The sequence below is a fragment of the Pteronotus mesoamericanus genome, unplaced genomic scaffold (genome assembly GCF_021234165.1).
Source record: "Pteronotus mesoamericanus isolate MK-2021 breed Mesoamerican mustached bat unplaced genomic scaffold, CSHL_Meso_final contig_68, whole genome shotgun sequence".
Lineage (NCBI taxonomy): Eukaryota > Metazoa > Chordata > Mammalia > Chiroptera > Mormoopidae > Pteronotus > Pteronotus mesoamericanus.
The window spans coordinates 300,513-321,670 of record NW_026555234.1 but is presented as its reverse complement, the minus strand read 5'-3'; the positions used below and the strand labels follow the sequence as shown (position 1 = coordinate 321,670).

The 21,158-nt window shown below is 72.8% G+C and overlaps 1 protein-coding gene across 2 annotated transcripts; it reads right to left on the bottom strand.

The window, feature by feature from the left end:
- Positions 1-7,269: 7,269 nt before the first annotated feature.
- On the bottom strand, positions 7,270-18,576 carry FGFRL1 (fibroblast growth factor receptor like 1). Of its 2 annotated transcripts, none has more exons than XM_054581841.1 (7): positions 18,544-18,576; positions 17,928-18,028; positions 9,812-10,084; positions 8,668-8,748; positions 8,308-8,589; positions 7,868-8,221; positions 7,270-7,784 (listed from the first exon to the last, which is right to left on the bottom strand). In XM_054581841.1, exons 2-7 carry the CDS (start codon positions 18,010-18,012, stop codon positions 7,336-7,338), a joined length of 1,524 nt encoding a protein of 507 aa, XP_054437816.1. In that variant the 5' UTR covers positions 18,013-18,028; positions 18,544-18,576; the 3' UTR covers positions 7,270-7,335. The 2 variants fall into 2 exon arrangements, with proteins under 2 accessions (XP_054437816.1, XP_054437817.1); XM_054581842.1 differs by lacking the exon at positions 18,544-18,576 and adding an exon at positions 18,200-18,227.
- Between the last annotated feature and the right edge of the window lie 2,582 nt (positions 18,577-21,158).

Genomic DNA, 21,158 nt, shown 5'->3' with positions numbered 1-21,158 from the left:
CCCTGTGAGCAGCGGCACTGGGCACCCGCCGCCCCCCGGGAGCCCGGAGCCCGTCCTGGCCGAGCGGCGCCGCTGCCCTCCCCGCGGTCCCTGCGCACCCAGAGGCAGGGCCCGCCCGGCACCTTCCCGTGTGCAGACGCTTCCTGTCGCCGGCCGGGCTGCCCGCCAGCCCCCCATGTCCCGGGCCAGACGCCCTTCTGGACCACAAGCAGACACCCCCTGCTGTCTGTGCAGGCCCCCCGGGCACCAAGCATCTGGGGTGCCCCAGGCTCGGGGCGCTTTTGCAGGGAGCCAAAGAGGGACAGGCCTCCAGGCTCCCGAGAGGGCAAGGTGGAGGCGGAGGGCCCACAGCCCCCCGCACCGCCTGGCGCCTCGACTCCAACGCCCTGCGTCCGGCAACGCCCTCCACCGGGCAGTGAGGGGTGCCACTGTGCACGGGTGTGGCCACCAGGGACCAGCCCTCCTGAGCCCCCAGGTGGGAAACGTTCGACAGAGGACGGGCACCCCAAGGCACGCGCCGTGCCATTGCTCAGCGGCCGGGGTCCTGTGGCTGCAGACCCCACCTCAGCAGGCAGCGTCCCCGGGCACACACACCGAGGGACGCGGGGGCCTCCCCGAGGCCTCCGCAGGGCAGCCACGGCAGCGGGCAGCTCGGAGCAGGCCCCCGGTTTGCCGGCCCTCCGACCAGGGAGCCCGGGTGCTGGGCTCTGGGCAGACCGGGCCGGGGTGCTGTCCTCAGAGCCAGACGCGGACGCAGGCTGGCAGGGCCCTGGGCGGGGGCCCCAGAGCGGCCCGGCGCACCCCCACCCGCCCGCCCCGCCCCCACTGTTAGCTCAGCTCTGCCGACACCGTCAAAAGGGGCTTTGTGGCCGCTGAGCGAGCCAGTGCGATTGTCTTGGAGGGGCTCCAGGAACGAACTGTGAAGGGCTGCTTTGGGGAAGAAAGTGGGAAAAAATAGAGGAAAAAGCTGTGAAGAAAGAAGGAATTTGCCTCCGCGGAGCCCCTGCCGCCCGCCCCCGGGTCGAGGTCCAGGATGTGGTGGCTGGCGGCCCCTGGGCTCGCTGCCCGTCATGCGGTCCCCACCGGCCTGCCTTCCAGGCCACCGATGAGGAGAGCGGGGTCAGCGTGGCCCGGTGGCTGCAGGCCCCCGAGGGAGGGCTCGGCGGGGAGCCCCAAGGGCGGGAGGAGTGGCCCCCGCTGCAGAGAGCGGCTCCTGCTCCCTGCCACCCAGGGCCAGCGGGCTGGGCTGGTGGCCCAGGACGGCCACCTTCCCGCCCACCCATCAGGGGGCGCCGTAGGCCTTGGCCGCGGCGCTTTCTGTGCGGTAGACGCTGGCCACACGGGCAGTCCTCGTGGGAGCTGGCGCCCACGCCCGCCTCGCAGGCCGGCTGCCACCGGGGCAGGGGTCCGTGGCTCCCCCGCGCGGGCTGCCCCTCGCTCACTCGGTCCTGCCTACAGCGAGGTGGCCCTGAGGTCCTGGGCGTATGAACCCACCCAGACTGTCCCAGGGCGTGGCTGAGGGGAGGCGTCCGGCCGGGCCGCCCAGCCCGGGGGCCTTCCTGAAACGGCCGCGGAGGTGATACTGGGGTCAGCGTTCCCGGGGAAAGCGCTCTCCCTGGGGACGGGCGGCTTTCCAGGAAGGTCGGGGTCTGGGGGGACCCGCTGCCCCCACCCCTCACCGTGCACCCCGTTCCCCTCACAGGGCCCTCCTGCCGAAGCCCAGCTGTGCTGCCCCCCAGCAGGGCAGACGCTGCGTTCCAGCCAATACCCGGCCTCCTGCCCCCGCTTGTCCGGTCTCCACCGCCCTCGCCCTCTCCGTGGGAACCCCAGGGGCAGATGGAGCCTCCTGGAGTCCTCAGCCCGAGCCCGGGGCCGGGGCAGCCCTGCCTCTTGCCCACTCCCCGGGGCTGTCCTGCCCGCGGGCACGCCCAGGACCCTGGGCCCAGCCAGGCCCCCCAGCACAGGGTAAGGCTGGCGCCCGCCGCCCCAGCCAGCTGTTGGCAGCTGTCACCCCCCGCCGGCCCTGGACCAGATGCCCACGGCTGCGGCAGGGCAGGGGCGGGATTGGCAGCCGCCTGGGGGTCCTCGGGCCCCCGCAGCGCCCTCACCTGGGGCTGCTGCAGGCCGTCCATCCGTCCCCGGCCGGCCCTGGGCTCAGGCACCAACCGGGCGAGGGCCCCCGGCCCCAGCCTGAGGTGCCGTCCCCTGGGTCCCCCACCCGCCCCGTGAGCCAGCCGCACCCCTCCCCAGAGCATGGCTGCGGGGCGGCGGGTGGGTCCCTCGGGTGTGGTTCCCCGCAGCCCCTGGGGCGGCCTCAGGCCGCTGGGCCCAGAAGAGAGGCCTTGGGACAGGTGACGGGGCCCCGGGGGACCGGGAGGGAGGGTGGTGTGTGCGCTCAGCCTGCGACCTATGACCCCTGCCGTGGGGCCACAGCCCAGGAGGACCCGGGCCCCTGTGCTGGCCACTGGCCTGACACTCCCACGCTGCCTCCTCACCCCAGACAGACGCCAAAGTCAAGGTCCCCAAAAGAAAGCAGCCTGTGCCGGGGGGAGCAGACGGGTGCCGAGGGCCCCCTGACCCAGGGCGTCACCCAGCCCCGAGCGGACACGGGATCTGTGCTGGCACAGCCCCGCCCGCCCCGCGCCCCGACCGCCTGAGGTGCCCAGGGCCGAGCGGTCGACGCAGCACCCGGCTGGGGCCGGGGCCGGCGCCGGCCGCTTCCCCAGGGCACGCCGGTGACGACGGCAGCGTCAGAGTGCTGCCCAGCGGGGCACACGCGGGGTGGGCTCCTGAGCCCCCGGGAGGGACCCCAGGCTGACCAGGTCTGTGAGGCCAGAGAAAGTCCTCGCGGGCCCCCCGCTGGCGTCCACAGGAGAAGCCCCTGAGTGTCAGGCAGAGCCACCCCCGGCTGCCCCCAGGTGGGGCCCTGGCTGAGCTCCCGCCTCTGGACACAGAGGCGTGCGGCCCAAGGGGGGCCGACCCCCGGCACCGACAGCAGCAGTCCCACATCAGGGCCACGGGGGCCGGGGAGGCGCCAGCCTTCGGGGCCGGACTCAAGGTGAGGACGGGCCAGGGCTCAGGCAGGGTTGGGCGGTCAGTGCTGGCGGGCAGAGCTGCTGATGGGGTCAGTCCCAGGCTGGGCGGTGGGCTGGCTGTGCGGCCAGGGAAGGGCTGGCAGACGGGCTGCGGCCCAGGCTGGAAGCCTGACTTCAGGACCAAGCCGCGCCAGGCCGTGACCACGCGTGCTTCGAACGGGCTCTGCGCACAGTGGGGCCGCGGGGCCTGGGCACGCATGGGCCCTCCGCCAGCCTCCCGGGTCCTGCCCGGCTGCTGCCGCGTCACAGGGGCCCTGGGCTCGGCGTCTGTCAGGGCTCAGCTCAGCCCCGGGCAGGAGCCGCCCCCTCAGCGAACCTTCCTCCTCCCGGGAGAGCCCCGAGCCCCCAGCTCCCCCCACCCCATCCCAGTGCCCACCCAGCCTGTCCTGTGAAGGCCCTGAGCCCGGCCAGGCCTGGGGGCTGACCACGCGGGCCAGACGCAGGGCCAGGTCGGCACGGGGCCCCGAGGGAGCCCGCCCTCGCCCTGGGCCCCAGCGCCTCTGTGGGGTGAGCAGCCGCGTGGCCCCTGCCCAGCAGAGATGGCTCGTGGGGTGCCCTGCATTCCCAGCCGCCAGAAACTTCTCACACGGACCCTGCTGCGGCCCGGCACGGGGCAGGGCTGCTTCCCCGCGCCCCAGCCCCGGGGCCACGCAGGGGGTCCCCGCCTCGCAGCACCCAGCCCGCAGTCCCGTGCCCTGGCGCCCTGGCTCGGGGCGTGTTGCCTGGCGGCGCCCTCCATCCAGCCCCGGCCGCAGGCCCAGGTCCTTGCGGGCCCCCCGCCCAGCAGCACCCAGGAGTCCTTGACCTCGTGCCCTGGGTCCCGGCCAAGTCGGTGTCCACCAAAGGCCCGGTTCAGGCCCCTGGCCCGGCCCCAGGACAAGGCTCTGATCTCCTGCCAAGCCCCCCAACACAAGGTCCGTCGGGGTGGGGTTGCCCCACGTGCCCCTCATCCTTGGCCTCTGGTCGCACTGCCCTGTCCCTGGCATCAGCCTCGGGCCCCCCCGTCCAGGACAGCTGCTGGCCGGCCGGCCGACACCCCTTTGAAGCCAGGAAGGCTGGGCAGCAGCAGGGGGCAGTCACACCCTCGGGTGTCAGAGCCTGGGCGGCCTTTCAAGTTTGCCGGACTTCAAGGGGACCGGCTTATCGTGCGCAGGACAGATCAGAGGGAAGAGGCTGGCTGGCTCGGCACCTGGGGCCGCGCCCTCCCGGCACGCCACCCACCGGGCACCCTGCACCCACCAAGGACATCCGGAGTCTCCCGAAATGGCCCAGACTGGCCGGGCCTGAGGGTCACCCTGAGGACACAGCTGACCCCCCCATTCACTTGCAGGCGGGGGGCCCCTGGGGCAGGGCCAGCCCCCAGGACACGCCACAGAGCTGGGGATCCTGGCGTCTGTGTTCCTGCCGGGGAACCCCGTTGGGCTGGTGGCGGTCGCGGGCCTTTCTGCCCGTGGCCGAGGGCGCTCGGGGGCCTGGCCTCAGTGTTAGTCTACCCCGGGGCCGGGCAGCCCAGGCCCGGCCCCACGGAGCCTGCGGGGGGCGTGGCCTGGCCACAGCGCCTCCCGCCTGCCCGCCCCGCTCCCTGTGGCCCCGCCGCCACCCCGGGCCCCCCGCCTGCGTTCCTGAACCTGGCCAGTCCCTCTGTGCTCAGCCCGGGAGTCCCGAGGGGGACGGGGTGCCTAAAGGGGTGGGGCGGGACAGGGTGGCGGTTGGCAGGGAGCCACCCGCCGGTCGGGGTCAGCTGGCGAACCAGTCAACAATCACCTGTCAGGGCGGACTTTGCACCCGCTCAGGGACACCGTCTCCCCGCCTCCCCCCAGGGAAAGGACCCGCGTCACCCGGTGGGCTGCTCCCCTCACCCCGCATATGGGGGTGCAAAGAAGGGAGAGTCTGCCCTGGGGGTGCGGGTGCAGGACGGCTCGCAGGCACCTCTGCAACGTGGAGGGGACAGGAGCCGAGGTCGGGGGCGTCCACGTGGGCCTTGGGGTCCACAGGGGTCATGGCTGCATCGAGGGGCAGGCAGCCCAGGACGGGGGGCGGGGTTACAGCTGGGGACCGGGACTGCAGGGAGCAAGGAGGGCTGACCCCTCCAGGTAGGGGCCGAGGAGGCTGTGCGGAGAGCAGGACGGCGGGGCTCTGAGCCCCGGGGTGTGGCCTGCGGGCCGGGGCCTGGCCACCCTGATGGCAGAACAGCCTAGTGAGGGCCGGAGGGGCCTGTCTTGCCCACGGAAGGCTTCCCCGGGGTTGAGGATGATGCAGCCCCCAACCCCCACGAGCTCCAGGGGTCAAGAAAGGCACAGACACAAAGCCTGGGGTCTCGGTCCCCATCAGGAGGTTCCGGGGCTGTGCCCTCCGGGGCGCCTGCCCTGCTTTGCTCCCTGACCCGAAGGTGGCAGGTGGCCACCGCCCAGGCCTCCCCGCCACTGGACAGAGGCCTCTCCACAGCCCAAGGCCCCCCTGAGACGGAAACCCAACCAGGACCCCCCAGCCTGCCGTCCGGGGAGCCCATTGGTGTCGCCAGCTGTGAGCAGCCACGGCCCCCCCGGCCCCCCCCCCGCCGCCAGGCAGCCAGTGCCCAGGTCTCCCGCTGCACCTGCCACAGGCGGCCGCTCCCCGCAGCCAGGAGCACTCAAGCAGGGCCTCCAGGGGGCGGGACGATGTTGAAAAGGACAAGGGAGCCCATCCTGCACGGCCGGGCGGCCCCGGGGGTGGGGGACCGGAGACCCGGCCCTCGGAGGCAGGACAGGGGCCGGTCCAGCGTGAGGGTGCGGGGGGCGGCCGAGGCCCTGACCTTGTGAGGCCTGGCAGAGCCTGTCCTTGTCTGGGGAAGCCCAGGCCCGCCCCCTCCCGCCAGACTCGGGCTCGGGGGGTGCCGCGCGCCTCACACAGGTGGCTCTGCTGACACCGCACGGGTTGTCCTAGTGCCTTTTCCGAAGAGGCCCCGCACCCCGGGCCCGAGGAAGGCCCGGCCTCGAGGGCTGGCCAAGCGAGCTGGAGCCTCCCTCTCCCCACCTGGAGGGCGAGACCGCTGGTGCCCCGCCGGGGCCGTGCCTAGGCCCTTCAGGGGCGCCCTGCTGGCCGGGGGCCGGTGCCAGGCAGCAGGGCCCGAGCAGCCCCGGCCCTCCAAGGCCGCCCAGCTGCGTGGGGCAGGCGCACCAAGCGTCCCGGGCGCACCGTGCAGAAGGGTGTGCGCAGGACCGATCGGCCGGCGCCCGGACCCCCGGCAGCCAGGCGCATGCAGGTGCCCAGGGCGGTGCCCCTGGGCAGGGGATCGGCACCGAGCCCTGGGGACCCCAGGCCCCTCAGTGGGGCTCTGAGGGCCTCCTGTCGCTGGTCTGAAGCCTAGGCCGCAGGCCCACGAGCACACACACAGACGTGCAGACACAGGCCCGCACGCACAGGCGCACACACAAGCAGCAACACTAGATTAGAGGAAAAGGATGCACATTGTCTTGTTTAACAAAATAAATTAAATATACGAAGCTTCAGCTCAAACTCTATATAAAATTACAGAGGTCTGGGCCGCCTGGGGCGGGGGCCGTGGGCGCCCGGCCCCGAGGTGGACGCCCAGCACGGCTAAGAGGCCAGGCGGGCCCTGGGCCCGGAAAGGCCAGCCCCCTTTCATCATTAATATTATCTTAATTTCTTAAATATAAATATCAAGGCCCCCTTGTCTCTGGCAGCGGGAGGCCAGTGTGACCAGAGTCACTCCCAGCCGGGCTCCCGCCTCTCGGGACGGGGCCTGAGGCTGCTGTGCCCAACGCCCGGCCCAGGGGGCGGGTGGACTCCTGGACACCCAGGACAGGTGGTGGCAAAAATAGCCGCCCACCTGCCGAGGCCTGGGCAGGGGCGGGCGGGCGGGCGGGCGGAGGGCAGGGGCAGGGGGTTTTTGGTTTGCAAAGCCGGGGTGCCTCTCAGATCTCCTGCCAGGTGGGGGCGGTGCCCGTGCCCCCGGGAAACCCTCCTCGCAGGCTGAGGGCTCCCCTCATCGGGCGGCCTGAGCATCGGCGTGCCTGCGTGTATGTGTCCAGAGCACGTCCGTGTGGGGAGGTGTGTCGCACGTGCGCGCGTCCAGGAGCATGTGTGCCTCGCACAGGGTGCCCCGGAGGCTGGCCGTGCCCTTCCCCGGGGGCGCCCCCGCCACGGCCCTCTGCCCCCGGCCTGCCCGCCCGGCCTGCCCGCCCGGCCTGGCCACCAGGTGCGCACCCCGTGGCGCCCGGAGCCGCGAGAGCGGCACCACCTAGCACTGGTAGTGGATGTGCTGGTGCTGGTGGACCTTGCCCTCCACGTGTGAGTGCGTGTGTGAGTGCGTGTGAGTGTGTGTGTGCACGTCTGTGTAGAGCTTGGGGTAAAGCTTGGGGCCAGTGGCTGAGCCCGGGCCCAGCAGGTGCTGGGGGGCTGCAGGGGCCCCGAGCTCCTCACACAGCCCCATGCTGGCGGCGGTGCCGAGGCCGGGGGGCACGGGCAGGTCCTTGTCCCCGCCTCGGTCGCGAGCGGCCACAGGCGTGCGGTGCGCAGGCCCCGGGGGCGCCGGGGCAGGCGCGCACGGCTGCTTCTTGGCCTGGCAGAGCCACAGGAGCACGGTGCCCAGGAGGAAGACGGCGCCGGCCGGGATGCCGATGACCACGGGCCAGGGCAGGCTGGAGGCCGGAGACGAGGGGTGCACAGGGGGCCCCGGCGGCTTGGGATCTGCGGGCGAGAACAAGGGGCAGGGTGTGAGGGCCCGGCGCGCGGGCGCGCGGGCGCGCGGGCGGCGGGAGGCGGGCGGGCACCTGGCAGCACGGTGAGGAAGGCGCTGCGGAAGCTGTAGCCCATGGTGTTGGCACCCAGGCAGATGTACATGCCGGCGTCGTCCTGCCGGGCGCGCGTGACGAGCAGCTTGTTGAGGTAGGAGCCGTCGGGCCGCGACCACACGTCGCCCGTGGGCAGCACCACGAACTTCTGGCCGCCCACGTCGATGGTGGAGTTGTAGCGGCCCTCGGAGCCGTACTCCACGCGCTTCAGCCACTGGATCACGGGCTTCACGTCGCTGCGCACTTTGCACTGGAAGGACGTCGTGCCCCCGAAGTCCACCGTGGTGTTCACGGGGTGCGTGCCCGTGAGCACGGGCTTGGAGCGCGTCCGCTCTGTGGGGGGAGCGGCGTGTGGGCGTGTCCCCGGCCCCTCGGGCCCCCCCGGCCCCCCCGGCCCCCGCCCCCGGCCCGGCACTCACGGATCACGTCCACCTTGTAGGTCGCGTTGATGGCGCCGGCGCGGTTCGACACCCGGCACGTGTACTTGCCGCTGTCCTCGGGGCGCAGGTTCTTCAGGCTCAGCGTCCACCTCTTCCTGTGCTCGCTGGCCTCCGGGCGCGTCAAGGCCTGGTCGTCCTTCATCCACATGATGTCGGGCCGCGGGTGCCCGCTGGCCACGCACTTGAGCCGCACGGAGCTGCCCACAGGCCGCGCGATCACCCGGCGCCGCATCTTGGAGGGCTGCGTGAAGCGGGGCCGTGCTGCAGGCGGGCGGCAGAGAGGTCAGCAGGGCGCAGGCGGGGGCCCGCCCCCGGGGACAGCGCTGTCGCCCCACTCACCCCACTGCTTGCTGGCCGGCTCCTCCTGGCCCCCGGAGGGGCCCTCGTGCCCCGGGCTCTCCCTGGCTGGGCTGGTGTCCTCTGCAGAGGGGAGGGCCTGAGTTGGGTCCCCGCAGCCCCCGCCCCAGGTCTGGGCTGATTCCCAGGCCCTGGCATCTGGCCGGGCCAAGCAAGCCCTGGAAAGCCCAGTGGGGGCCGTGGGCACCCCCCCCCACCCCAGAGGCCCTGAGACAGCTGGGCACAGCCCGCCCGGCCCACTCCCAGGGTGCAGGTGACCCCGACAGGCCGGGGGGGCAGGACTGAGCGCGGGCCCCCCACCCTGGCTCCGGGGGGTCTGCAGGCGGGGGGGAGGGGCAGGCCTGCGGCAGCTGCGGTAACCCTAGCCCAGATCAAGGGGCCGAGGGCCGGGTGAAGTGACACGGCCGCATACCGCCCCGTCTCCCCCCCACGAGGGGACAGTGCGGGGCACCCGCCGCGGTCCCATTCCACAACCCCCGCGGGGGTGGGGCTGCTGAGGAATGCCCCCTCCCCGGGACAGCCGCGCCTCCCCGAGCCCAGGACCAGGCCAGGCTGCCTCAGGGCCCCCCCTGCCGCCCAGGACCCCGCCGTGGGGGGCGCAGCCCGGGCTCCTGCCTTGCGGTGGGGCCAGGTGGAGGAGCCCTGAGGGACCCACCCTGGAGAGACCCGCCCCCAGCGCCCCTCCCCCAGGGACCCACGCAGGGGCACGTGGGGTGGGCCGGGTGCCAGGGCCCTCCCGGCCGGGGCAGGGTGTGTCCCCAGGGACGCCGCCCCGGCCCCAAGCCCAGGCCCCAGAGGCAGAAGAGGACAGAAGGTCCTTGGCTTCCCGGCGGCCCCTCTGAACTCCGAAACCTGAGCCTCAAAGTCACCGCCAGCAGCAGCGCCACCAGCCTGCCCAGCACGCCCTTCAGTGGGACGACCACTCTGGCCCCCCTGCCCGTGCCTGCTGCCCCGGCCGCCCCGGCCTCCAGGGCAGCAGCGACTGGGCGGAAAGGGTCCCTGAGGGGCTGAGGACAGAGGTGGCTGGACACCACCCTGGAGGCAACAGGCTGCCGGGGCCCGGCCCAGGCCGGTGGGACCCCAGGCAAGGCCGGCCCCAGCAGGTGCGCTGCCCGGCGGCACTCACCCGTCACGATGAGGGTGTAGTTGACGCTGAGGCTGCCGAAGCCGTTGGTGGCCTTGCACACGTAGGCCCCCGCGTCCTCCCGCTCCACCTCCTTCACCCGCAGCCCCTGGGGCAGCACGCGGAACCGGCTCCAGCCGCCGTGGATCGTGCGGCCGTCCTTAGTCCACATGGTCAGCGGCGGCGGGTCCCCCTCCACGGGGCACTGCAGCCGAATGGTGCGGCCCAGCCGGGCCACCTGCCGAGGGACCACCTTGTCCGCCATCCTCGGGGGGCCTGCAGGCAGGTCAGAGCTGCTCAGGGTGACGCTGGAGTCCCAGGGGCCTGGGAAGGGGCTGTCCCTGAGGGTCCCCACTCAGGACTCCACCGCAGTGCCCCTGCCCAGCACACGCAGTGGGGCCGGAAGCACTGGGGCCCTCTCCCCGGCCACGGGCCGCACCCGCCTGGGCCCACTGCGGGCGAGCCGCGGCCGCTGAGCACCCACTACGTGCCATTGCGCAGGAGCCAGAATCAAACTTGGCCGGAGGAGCTCGCCGGGACGCACGTCCGCGGAGAGCAGGGCACCCCTCACGGGCCCCCACGCACACACCCGGGCGTCTGTGGGCGCACGCGCACATGACCGTCCGGTGGCTCCCGCGTGGTACCCGCGTCCGGGGTACCCAGGGCCCACGTCTGTGTGCGGGGACCCCATCTGCCTGGACAAGCGCCGCCCTGCGGCCAACCGCCCGACACACAGCCTCGCCCGGGGGTTGGGGGGCAGCTGGCCCATGGCCCCAGGGACAGGGCCCCGTCCACTGAGGGAGACACACGCGCTGCAGGCGAGGCCGCGGCGCCCCTCGCCCTGGGAGAGCACCGGCTCCTGCCCCGTGGCCCGGGCCCCGCCTTGGAGCCTCTGGGGTCGCGTGCAGGGACAGCGGGGCGACGAGGCCGGGGGACACTGGGCGCCTGGCTGGGAAGGACACGCAGGTGTCGGGAAGGACAGGCTGTCTCCTGGCCAACAACCTGACAGCCACCCTGCCCACCGCACCCCGGACCCCGCGAGGCGGCCTCGGGCACCCAGCCCCCTCCCCAGGGGTGCGGCCGTCCGGGCCGCGGGGCCCCGCCTGCCCCCACCCCGCACGGCCCCAAGCGGCTGGGAGGGCAGAGCCGGTCCGGCCTCTCGACGTTCCCGGAGGCGGCGGCGGCTCCCAGATGCTGTCGAACGGGGCCTGCGGGCCGCATGTGTTTTTAATAACCAGCTAGTATTTCTTCAACATGCAATTACCAGCTGGTTACGCCGAGGCCTCCGCAACCAGGGCCACGCGTGCTTCTGTGGGCCCGACAGACACTCCCGCAGCAGCTCTGCACGCGTCGCCACCCCCGACGCAGAGGCCCTGCCGGCGCACCGAGCCCCCCACTCCTCTCTGGGGGCGCCGAAGGGGGCTGGGCGCCGTCCCCACGTAAAGGCAGGGAGCTGGCAGCCCAGGGTTCAGGGTCTCTGGTTCCCAGGCTGGGGGCCCCTCCCGGCCCCGCCCGCGCACTCGCCCGCCCAGGGGCACTCGCCTCCGGCCTCTGCTTGGGCCCCCCCACCACGTGCTCCCGGGCTGGCACCACGTGCTCCCGCCAGCCCCCAGCTCACCAGCTCCCGCCCCACCCTGCCCCCGGAAGGGACAGGGATCGCAGAGGTGGCAGGGCCCTGAGACCCGCCTCCCCCTCATTACTGAACGGTCTGCGGCCCCCACCCCGGCCCCCACCCAGCTTGAGTGGGAGGGGCTGCAGGGTCCACGGACGAGGTCCCAGCTCCGTTCCCAGGCAGACCCTGCCTGCCACCTGTCACTGTCTGAAATTCCACCATTCACAGGGCCTCCGGCTGCAGGACAAAGAGAGCCCCCCGCCCCCGCCCAGTGCCCTGGGCCTCTGCTGCCACCTGGGCACAGGCAGAGCCAGGCAACTGCTCAGCGGGCGCAGGGAGAGGTCACAGTGCCCGCCTGGGAGGTCTGGCCTGGGCGGGCGGAGGGCCCGATGGAGCAAGCGCCCGCCGCCTCCGTCCCCCACAGGCTGCTCAGTGGCAGAGAGAGGCCTGACCTGCCCGGGCTAGGGGTCACCTCAAGCCCCGCCGCGCCCCCCCGCCCCCGGCAGCAGAGCTTGAGCAGTGGGGGTGTCTCTCGGGCAACAGCAGCGGACTTGTTCCGACCGAGAGGTTGTGATGTGCCTCCGTCCGCGTCCTGCGGGGCAGAGCCCAGGGCCTGCCAGACGGCCGGAAGCGGGGCCCGGGGCAGCCGGTGCACGCGCTGGGGGACGGGCAGGCTGGAGCCAGGCTTATCCTAAAGCAAACAGCCCCTTCCCCCGGCCCAGAGGCCAGACCGCCCCACGCCGGACCCAAGGCTGGGCTGGGCCCCCCGCAGCCCCACACCCGCCTCGGCAGAGACCCCGGCAAGCTCACGGGAGGGAAGCCCCCCTTCCCACAGATTCCTGGGAATGCTGGCCCTCGGCATGACTGCTGCAGCTCCGTGTTCAGCCTGGGAAACACAGGCTCGCATGGTGCCACCCAGACAGGGTGCCCAGCCTTCTCACCGTGGGGAAACTGAGGCAAGGGTATGCGGAGGCGTGCCCGGGAGGCAAGCCCAACAGCTCCCAGGCAGGGCCTGGGGGGGGGGGGCCTTGGCCTCCTCCGGGGTTCTTCCCCCCAGCCCCAGCCCCTCCCTGTGAGCACCTCCTCCAGGAAGCCCCAGCCCTGCACACACCGGAGCCTCGGCCCTGGGATGCTCGGGCACAGGCCGGCCACAAGGGCCACACGGTGCGGTGGACACGGGGGTGAGTGGGGCCGGGTCTCCCCCCAGGTCGGGGCGGAGCCCTCAGGCGGGGGCAGGGAGGGAGTCCGCCCCCTCTCCTCTCTCCTTCCTCCTCCCCAGCGGTGACAGCAGGCCAGGATCGGGGGCGGGGGCCGGCGCGCAGCGACTGGAGGCCCCACACCCAGCCTGCACGGCCAGGCTCCCAGCTGCCCCGGAGCTCAGGTGTCCCATGGGCCCTGCCCTGCTGACCATTCCCCTGGCGCTGTCCCCTGGACGCAAAGGTGTCCCCCAGACACACGGTGGCCCCTCAGAGACACAGGCTGCCCTGCTCCGTCGCCAGACGCTGCTCCCCAGCAGGGGACGCAGACCCCCCACTGAGGGACACGACCCACCTCCGGGCGCCTGCGACCCCAGGCCCACTCCCTGACGTCACCCTCCTGGTTTGGTGACACAAGAACGCTCTGTCCCCCGGCAGCTGTCCCCTCACCCAGTGGGCGCAGGGCGGCGGTGGAGAGCAGGGTGGTGGGCACCCGGGGAGGTGACCCACGAGGGGGTGGGGACGGGACCTGTGCCGCCTGCACGGGCCCTGGCTCCGCACCGTCCACGCACGGACCCCAGGGCCTCGGCTCTGCCAACCGCCTGTGACCTTCCTGACCACCGCGCCCCCCCCCGCCGTCTGTCTGTCCGTCCGTCCGTCTGTCTGTCAGGGGCCTGGCCCTGGGGTATCGGCCGGGCTTCTCCCCACGGCCTGAGGCAGTCTGTGGGCTCTGACCTGCCGGCCCTGAGCCCCCTTCAGGACGGCGGGGTCAGGCCCCGCCCTGCTCCAGCCCAGCAGGGGCGGCCGGTGCACCGCTGTCCGGCCTCGCCCCGCGCCCGCCCCCAGCCGGTGACGCCCACCCCCGGTGGCGCAGACACAGGTGGGAGTGAGAGCGTGTAGGGGCCACCAGCCCATCGGGGCCACCTCTGCCCCCAGCCAGCCCTGCAAAGCCCCCAAAATGTCGGTGTGGGAGGAACTCCCCAGCCGCTCCGGGCCCGGCTGTGGGCTGCAGGCACCGTCCAGGAGCCCCGCCCAGTCCCGCCCCTCCCGGGGGGCCCGCAGGCGTGGACACGTGGACACAGCACGGGGGCTGTCCCTGATGGGGGCCGGGAAGCCGCGCTGAGGTGGGGGGCAGGGGACCTGGGCCCCTGCGCCGCTGTGAGGGGGCGCCAGCTCAGGGCTGCGCTGGCGAGGCCCGGGGCTGTCCGGGTGCTGAGCCGGAGCGGCACACGCTCCCGCGCGCTCTCCCACTCACTCAGGCTCCCAGCCGCCGGGCAGCCCAGGGCGGCCCTCGGGGGCTGCGCCCACAGGATCTGTGGTGGAACTGGTAGGACCCGCAGGACAGGTGGTTGCCCCAGAAACAGGGCCATTCTGGGCGCGGCCAAGGGACAGCCTGACCTGCCGCACGAGAAAGCTGGCTGAAGCGTCCGGCCTCCCCACACTGCCCAGCAGGGCCCCGGGCAAGCGGATCGCTGCTCCCTTCCCTGGAGTCCTCGGGGGCCCTGGCCGCTCGGACCCTCCTCCTTGCAGTCCCGGGGGCACAGGGTGCCATCACCCTGACGGCGGCCCTGCCCTGGGGGCCCCTCATGAACTGCCGGCAGCTGACAGTGGCCAGGGCAGCGCCCGCCCAGGAGCGGCGGCCGGACGCCAGGCTGCCCCTGCACCCTGCCGCGCACAAACGCCGCTCACCTGGAGGTCAGGCCCCCATCACGGCGCCCCCAGAATGGGGCAGGCACAGCGGGAGGGCAGAGACAGCCGAGGCCCCGGGCCTGGGCGAGGAGCATGTCTGCCAGGCTCGGCCCCAGGCCCCACGTTCACTCCTCAGCCACTCGATCTCTCCCGGGTTACACTTGCCAGGCCGGAAGAAAAGCAATTGTTTCCTGCCAGGATGGGAAGCCTGGGGCTCCGGCAGCCCTGGCGCTGGAGCACCCTCCCTGCCACCACGCTTAGGGGACAGCTCCTGGAAGCCCCAGCCCCGCAGGTTCTCCCAGAGGGGCGGCCTGCAAGGGCAAGGGTGAGGGTTCACAGGGCCCAGACCTGCCCGCCTTCAGGCCGGCCCTCAGCCACCAGGGGTGGAGGGGCAGAGTGAGGGCTCCTTCCTGGGGACAGGGCTGGGCACAGGTAGAAAAGCTCCCCACGCCATGCCGGCAGCCCCCCTGAACTCTGCAGCCAGCCAGCCTCTCAGCCCAGCCCTGGCCTGTCCCCACTCAGTCCCCAGCCCAGCCACCCCAAGGCACCCGTGTCTCCAGACGTTCGCTCTGACCACGGGGCGCTGGCCCTCTGCCCGGAGGCGCCCACCTGGAAGGCCTTCCCTCCTTCCAGCCCTGGCCCGGCCCCGTGATGCCCATGCCGCTCCCCTCCCCCAGCCGGCAGCACCCCCAGCCCATAGGCCGAGGGCAGGGCCCAGACAGCAGCCCCCTGGACACCCCCGGGCTCGACCGGGAGCCCCGCGGCCACCACTGGGAAGAGCGGGTGATGGGCACAGGGTCATGGCCCTGGAGAGGGAGGCTGTGGAGTTGGGGGACAGCGACCGGGGCACCCCGCCCTCCACGCTCCGATCTGGCCTCCGGGGCTGCCACCAGGACACACCAGGTGAGGCACAGAGCGAGCCCAACGAGGACGCCCCGGGGGGCAGGCGGGCAGGCAGCGGTGAGCGTGCAGGGTCCCGGCCCGCCTTCCCCGGATGGTCAGCAGGGCCGGAGCCCGCCCGGGGCAGGCCACTGACGGGGGCCGCGGCCGGGGGAAACCAGCGTTTCCCTGGTTGGGGCTGCAGCGCCTGGCGGGAGCCGGAGGCCCATTGATTCCCGCACAATGGAGAAGGAGGCTGTGTTTCCAGGCCCAGCCAAAGGAGACTTTGTTCGCGGCTCCCTCCTCCCCCTGGAGGGGACAGTGATTTATTCCCCCTTCCAGGAGTGGGCCCGAGTATGCGAGGCGGCCGGCCCGCACCCCACCCGGCAGCGCCTGGGCCTGGCTCCTGCTCGTCCACCTCAGCCTCGCCACCCTCTGGCTGCCGCCGCCCCGTGGGGCCTGGGGGGCAGGTGGGGGATCCCCGCAGCCTGGCTGGCGGCTGTGGCCGTGGCCCTCCGACGCACATGCGTCCTGGCGGCCACACGTCTCCCCGCTGAATTGCACACGCTGCAGGCCCGGAAGGCCCCAAGCCCGCCCTCCCCCTGGGGCGGGGGCACCGCGTGCCGGCCGGCACCCGGCGTCCGGGGGTCAGTGCTGCGTCCACCGAGCGCGGCCTGGAGGGCTGGCCGCTCGGGGACCGCTCCCCTGTGCCGCCATCCCAGGAGAGGTTCAGGTGCGGCCCTGCTCAGAAACCCCCAGAACGACGTCTCCCGAAGCTGCTTGCGGAAAGCGTGTCGTTCTGAACCTCGCAGGCTCCCACGGCGAGAAATGAAACGGACAGAGAGAAAGCCACTCTCTGCCTTCCCCCGGCTTTGGAAAAACAGTGGAAGACAGACCCACCGCGATTGCGAAACTTTGGGAAAAGGGGAACTTTAAAAACATGATCCGACTCCAGAGATGCCCCCGCTCCAGAAGTAGAGGCGCCCGGGAAGGCGGCCTGCAGAAAACCCCCAACGCGCTCCACACTGGTTTGCAGAACTAGAGGCGTCCACGCCGGCCGCTCACCCGGGAATCGGGAAGAGCCTCACGTCCAGGCCAGGGGAGACGCCAGCACGGCTCAGGAGGAGCGCCCCCGCCCCCACCCCCACCCGAAACCACAGAGGCCCTGCCCTTGGACAGCGGCCCCCAGCTCCCCGCTGCACACAGAGAGCGGGCTGCAGACCAGGCGCAGCCCCGAGGCCGAGGCTGAGGGGCACAGGGCAGGGCGCGGCCCCGCTGGGATCCCTTGGCGCCGACGCAAGCCCGCTGCCCACCGCCGTCTGCGGCCCACGGCCGCTCCCACTCCGCCTCGGGCTCCAGCCAGCGACCAGGCCAGGGCAGCAGCCTCCAGAGCCCCTCTGGCCGAGTGGCTGGGCGCAGGCAGGTGTGGGGGTGGGGGAACCCAAGCAGATAAAAGAAGAATCCGGGTCTGTCCCCATCGGCTGCCAGGGGGCCTTGCTGAGCACGACCCGAGTGCCCACAGTGCCCAGGACGCTGCCCTGCCCAGCCACGGCTGGGCGGCCCCCACCCTCAAGCCAGCCGGCCAGTGCCCGGCTGGGCGGGCGGGGAGGGGGGGTACCGTGGCATGAGGCCCACCTGGGCCGCCGCCCGCCACCCAACACCCGAACGTGGCCATATAAGGCCGCGTAGGGCTCGGTGCGCCCGCTGGGCGGCAGGGGAGGGGTTCAAAGCCTCACAAGACTGGCGGACGGGGCAGGGACGATCCTGAGTGGCCAACACACCCAAAGGGCCGGCCTGGCCACAGGTCCCGCCTAGTCGAGGGGAGGCCAGCACAGACCATGGCGGGCAAGTCAGTGGGTAGGCATCACGCATTACGCGTCAGCGGAGGATGCCCTCGCTGGCTGGGGCAGGGGCCGGGGCAGGTGCCCCTCAGGGGCCGCCCACTGGGACCCCGGGTGTGTGAGCGTGTGCCCGGCCTCCGGGAGGGCGCAGGCCGGCAGCACAGTGCCGCCCTGAAGGAGGGAGCCCTCAGGGTCTGCCTTGAAACAGGCCCCGTTCCCCACATAGCACGGCACCCCCGGGAGCTGGGGGCTCTGTGCCTGAGTGTGGGCAGGCCCAGGCACCGGGCTGGGTCTTGAATCCCAGGCACCGAGGACGTCCCCACCATCCCCACACTGCGCCCTGGCCACCATGGGCGGGGGGAATCTCCGCAGGTCCCCAGGGACTTAACTAGGTGCCCGGAAGCCAAACAGCCCACCCCCCAAGAATCCAAGGTGACCGGCCACGCTCAACTGCGGGTGCTCATGTGCACATATGTCCTCTGGGGAACACGGGCCCAAGCCCACCCTGCCAGCAGCTGTGAGGCCTCACGGCTGAGCTGGGGGTGCCCTGAGAGTAAGAAGTTTCCTGCAGGTGAGCCAGGGTGCCCAAGGGGTGAGAGAGGACCCTGTGGGTGAGCTGAGGGTTCAATGGGGGAGTGAGGAGTGCCCCATGGGCAATGGGGGCCCTGTCTGAGCTGGGGGTAAGCTGGGGGTACCCTTTGGATAAAATGGGGGAACCCCAAAGGTGAGCTAAGGGCGCCCCGGGGGTGAGCTGGGGCCTGCAGGTGAGGGGCCACGAGCACGAGCCGGCAGGGGCGGGGCGCAGGCACGCGCCAGGCGGGCACTGGGGCAGAGTTGAGGGCCGGAGGGAAAGGGGCGGTGCTGGCGGAGGCCGGGGCGCTGGGCTGGGCGCCAGGACTCACCTCGGGCGGCGGCGGCCGGCGGGAGGGCCCCCAGCAACAGCGGCGGCAGCAGCAGCAGCAGCAGCAACGCGGGGCTCGGCGTCATCTCGGCCTGTCCGGACCTGGGAGTTTGGGGAGGGGGGGTGGTCACTGGCGCGCAGGGTGGGGGGCGCCACCCTCCGGCCTAGGGCCCTGGGCCGCGGGGGTCGGGTGCAGGCCGGTGCTCCGGGCGGAGGAAGCGGCGGCGGGGAGACCGTGGGTATCAAAGCAGACAAAGGGTTTACACTAATTACCGCCTCCCCGCCGCCCCCTCTCTAAGCACCGTCTGGATTCCTGGCGCTTGTAACTCGGGCCTGCCCGCGGGACACACAACACCGGCGGCCCCGCAGATAATCGCCTGCGCCATTAGCGGACAAATTTGCGCTAGGGGGGGGCCCACGTGGGGTGCCGGGGGGGCGGGGCGCGCAGGACCCTGGAGCGGGCGGGAGCAGCGACGGCGCGTGCCAGTGCCCGGCGGCGGCCCCGCGGATCAGGGACCCTGACCCTCCCGGCCTGCGCCCGGGACCCCGGACCCCAGCCCTCCCACTCGGCGCCCCAGTCGTCCCCCGGGGCCGCGGGCGAGCGCGGAGTGGCTCACCTCGGCGGGGCTCGCGGGCGGTGGGGCTCAGGGCCGGGCCCGCGGGGCGCGCTGGGCGGTCATCGCCGCCCCGGGCGCCGCACCCCGCCGCCCCGCGCCCCCGGGCCCGGCCTCGGGACGGCGCGGCGCTACCTGGGCGCGGGCGGCTCGGGCCGGGGCCGGAGTCTGGGGCGGGGTGGGCAGCGAGGTCGCGTCTAGGGGTCGGGGGCCGGCGCCGGGGTCCCGGGGCGGCGGGGCGAGGGGCCCGGGGCGGCGCGCCGCGAGGCGTCCTTCCCTGCGGGGCTTTGTCAACTCTCCCGGAGCGAGCGCCGAGCCCGCCGCGCGCCCCGCCCCGGCACAACTTTCCGCCAATCGACGCGCCGCGGCCCGCCCACCCCGCCCCTCGCCCCGCCCCGCGCCCGAACTTTCCGCCAATCCACGCGCGCGCCCGCCCCGCCCGCGGGGCCCGAGGGCTTAACCCTTGCGGTGCGGGAGGCCCGCGGGCGGGGCGGCACCCCGGGGCGCGGCCCCGCCCCTGTCCGGCCCTGCCTCCACCCGGGCCCGCCCCCTCCAGGTCCCGTCCCCACACCCGGCCCCCGGCCCCGCCCCAACCGAGCTCCGCGCACCGCCAGGTGCCGCGGCGCCCACCCCACACCTGCACCTATCTGCGGCCGCATCGGAGGCCCCGGAACCAGGGTACCCTATTCCCTGGCAGCCCGGAGTGGACCTCGGGCCAGCTGCATCCGGCTGTCCGGGAGAGGAAAACCGGACGGCCTCGGACGCCTCTGGGCCTCGGGCCCGCGTTTCGCGGAGCGGGTGAGGGCAGAGAGGCGATCCAAAACGCAACTCCGGACCACAAGGGCCGGACGTGGGCCCCAGGCTTACCTGGTGCCCTTAACCGAGGGCAAGTACCTTCCCCCCGCCCACCTGCTGGCTTCTTGCTTCTCACCCGCTGCTGCTAACACCACAAGGGCATTAATAATGGTAGCAGTAAAGAACACCGCACACCCAGCGCCTCCCTCGACCCTCACAATGAGGCAGGTGTCTGGCACCTGGTGCAGATGAGCAAATGCAGGCACAGAGAAGGCGGGCCATTTACCCAAGATTTCCCAGCCAGTACGGGGCACGTGCAGGACTGAAACCGAGGCTGTGGAGCCCGCTGCCCCGCGGCTCTGTCTCCACGCTGCCGCCCCTGCCGTCCCTCTGCACAGCCCCCTGCACGTACTGGCTCCTGCGCCCCACCTTCTATCCATCAGCCTCTAGGACACCCACACGGTCCTCTCCGGCCTGAACTACCCAGTCCAGGCTCCCCCGGCCTCCCCTCCACTGTCAGTTCGCTTGAATCAAAAGTCACTTTTAATCACAACCCCGAGTCTTCTGTGGCTCAGCAGGGCCCGCAGCACAGACCCCATGACCCCTGATGCCCTGGACGCCTGGGCCCGGCCTGTCTTGAACCCAGCTGTGCCCACATTGCGGTTCCCGCTCCCCACCCCCCCGCCCCCGTGCAGCCTCCCCGGCCCCTCTGGACCTCTGCCCACGTGTGGCACGGGAACGCAGGCCGAGCATCCTCTCCCCTCTCAGGAGGCCCCTCTTCCAGGAAGCCTTCCAGGGCAGCCTGGGACGGGAGGGGCCTTGCAGGCCGGTGTCCCCAGGGCAGAGGGGAGCATGGGGCGGGACACCAGCCCTCCGGGTCTGGGGCCCAGCCGGCCCACACATCCCCAGCCGGAGAGGAGGCGGTTCCGCATCCTTTCTCTGGGCCTGTGCAGCCCCCCGCGGGCAGGTGGAGGTGCGCCTGCCCACCTCACCCTGCCGGCCCCCTCTGTGAGGGCCCAGGGGTGCACCCGAGGAGTCACCCCGCACTTGGAGTCAGGCTCCGCAGGCAGATGGTAGGGAAGCGGAGCCACCTTCAGGGCCGCCCGAGGACTGAGGCTGGCCCTGGGGACAAGAGGGCAGGTGGGCGGAGGCGTCCCAGGCTGCCCGGGACTTCAGCCTTTGAGGACAGGTTTGGGACGAGACACCACCAGGCCGTGAAGAGCTGCACAGGTGTGCAGGCTGCCGAGGGCAGGTGTGTGGGAAGGTGGCTCTGAAGCACTGGGGAGGTCAGAACAGGAAGTGGGCGGAGGGTGGGGGTGGGGGACAAGGTGGGCGGCGAGGAGGGGCCACAGCAGGTGATCCGGCCCAGGTGGGGTGGCAGTCCGCGCAGGTGCGGAGGCGCGGCCCGGCCCTCGCGGCGGGTGTGAGTAGGAAGGGCGCGTCCTGGGTTCCGCGCCTCAGGGCTGCGGGCGCCCAGGCCTCGGGCCGACTCCCTGCGCGGGGACGCGCTGCCCCCTGGCGGAGCCCCTGGGAGTGGCAGCTCCCCTCCCGGAGGCTTCCCAGTCCAGCCGCTCCCTGTCCGCCGCGCTCCCCAGCCAGCGCCAGGTCCGCCCCAGCCCGGCCCAGGCAGCTTCCTGCGCGAAGCCCTCCGATCGGCCGGCTCCCACGGCCCCCTCATGAAAACTGTCCCAGAATATGGAACCCGTTCAAATCCTGCCCCTCTTACAGCGAGTCTCAGGGCAGTCGGCGAACCGCTGGGTCTCGGTCCCCGCCCCTGCGATCCGGTCCCACAGGATGATCGTGAGGATTGCAGTATGTTCTGA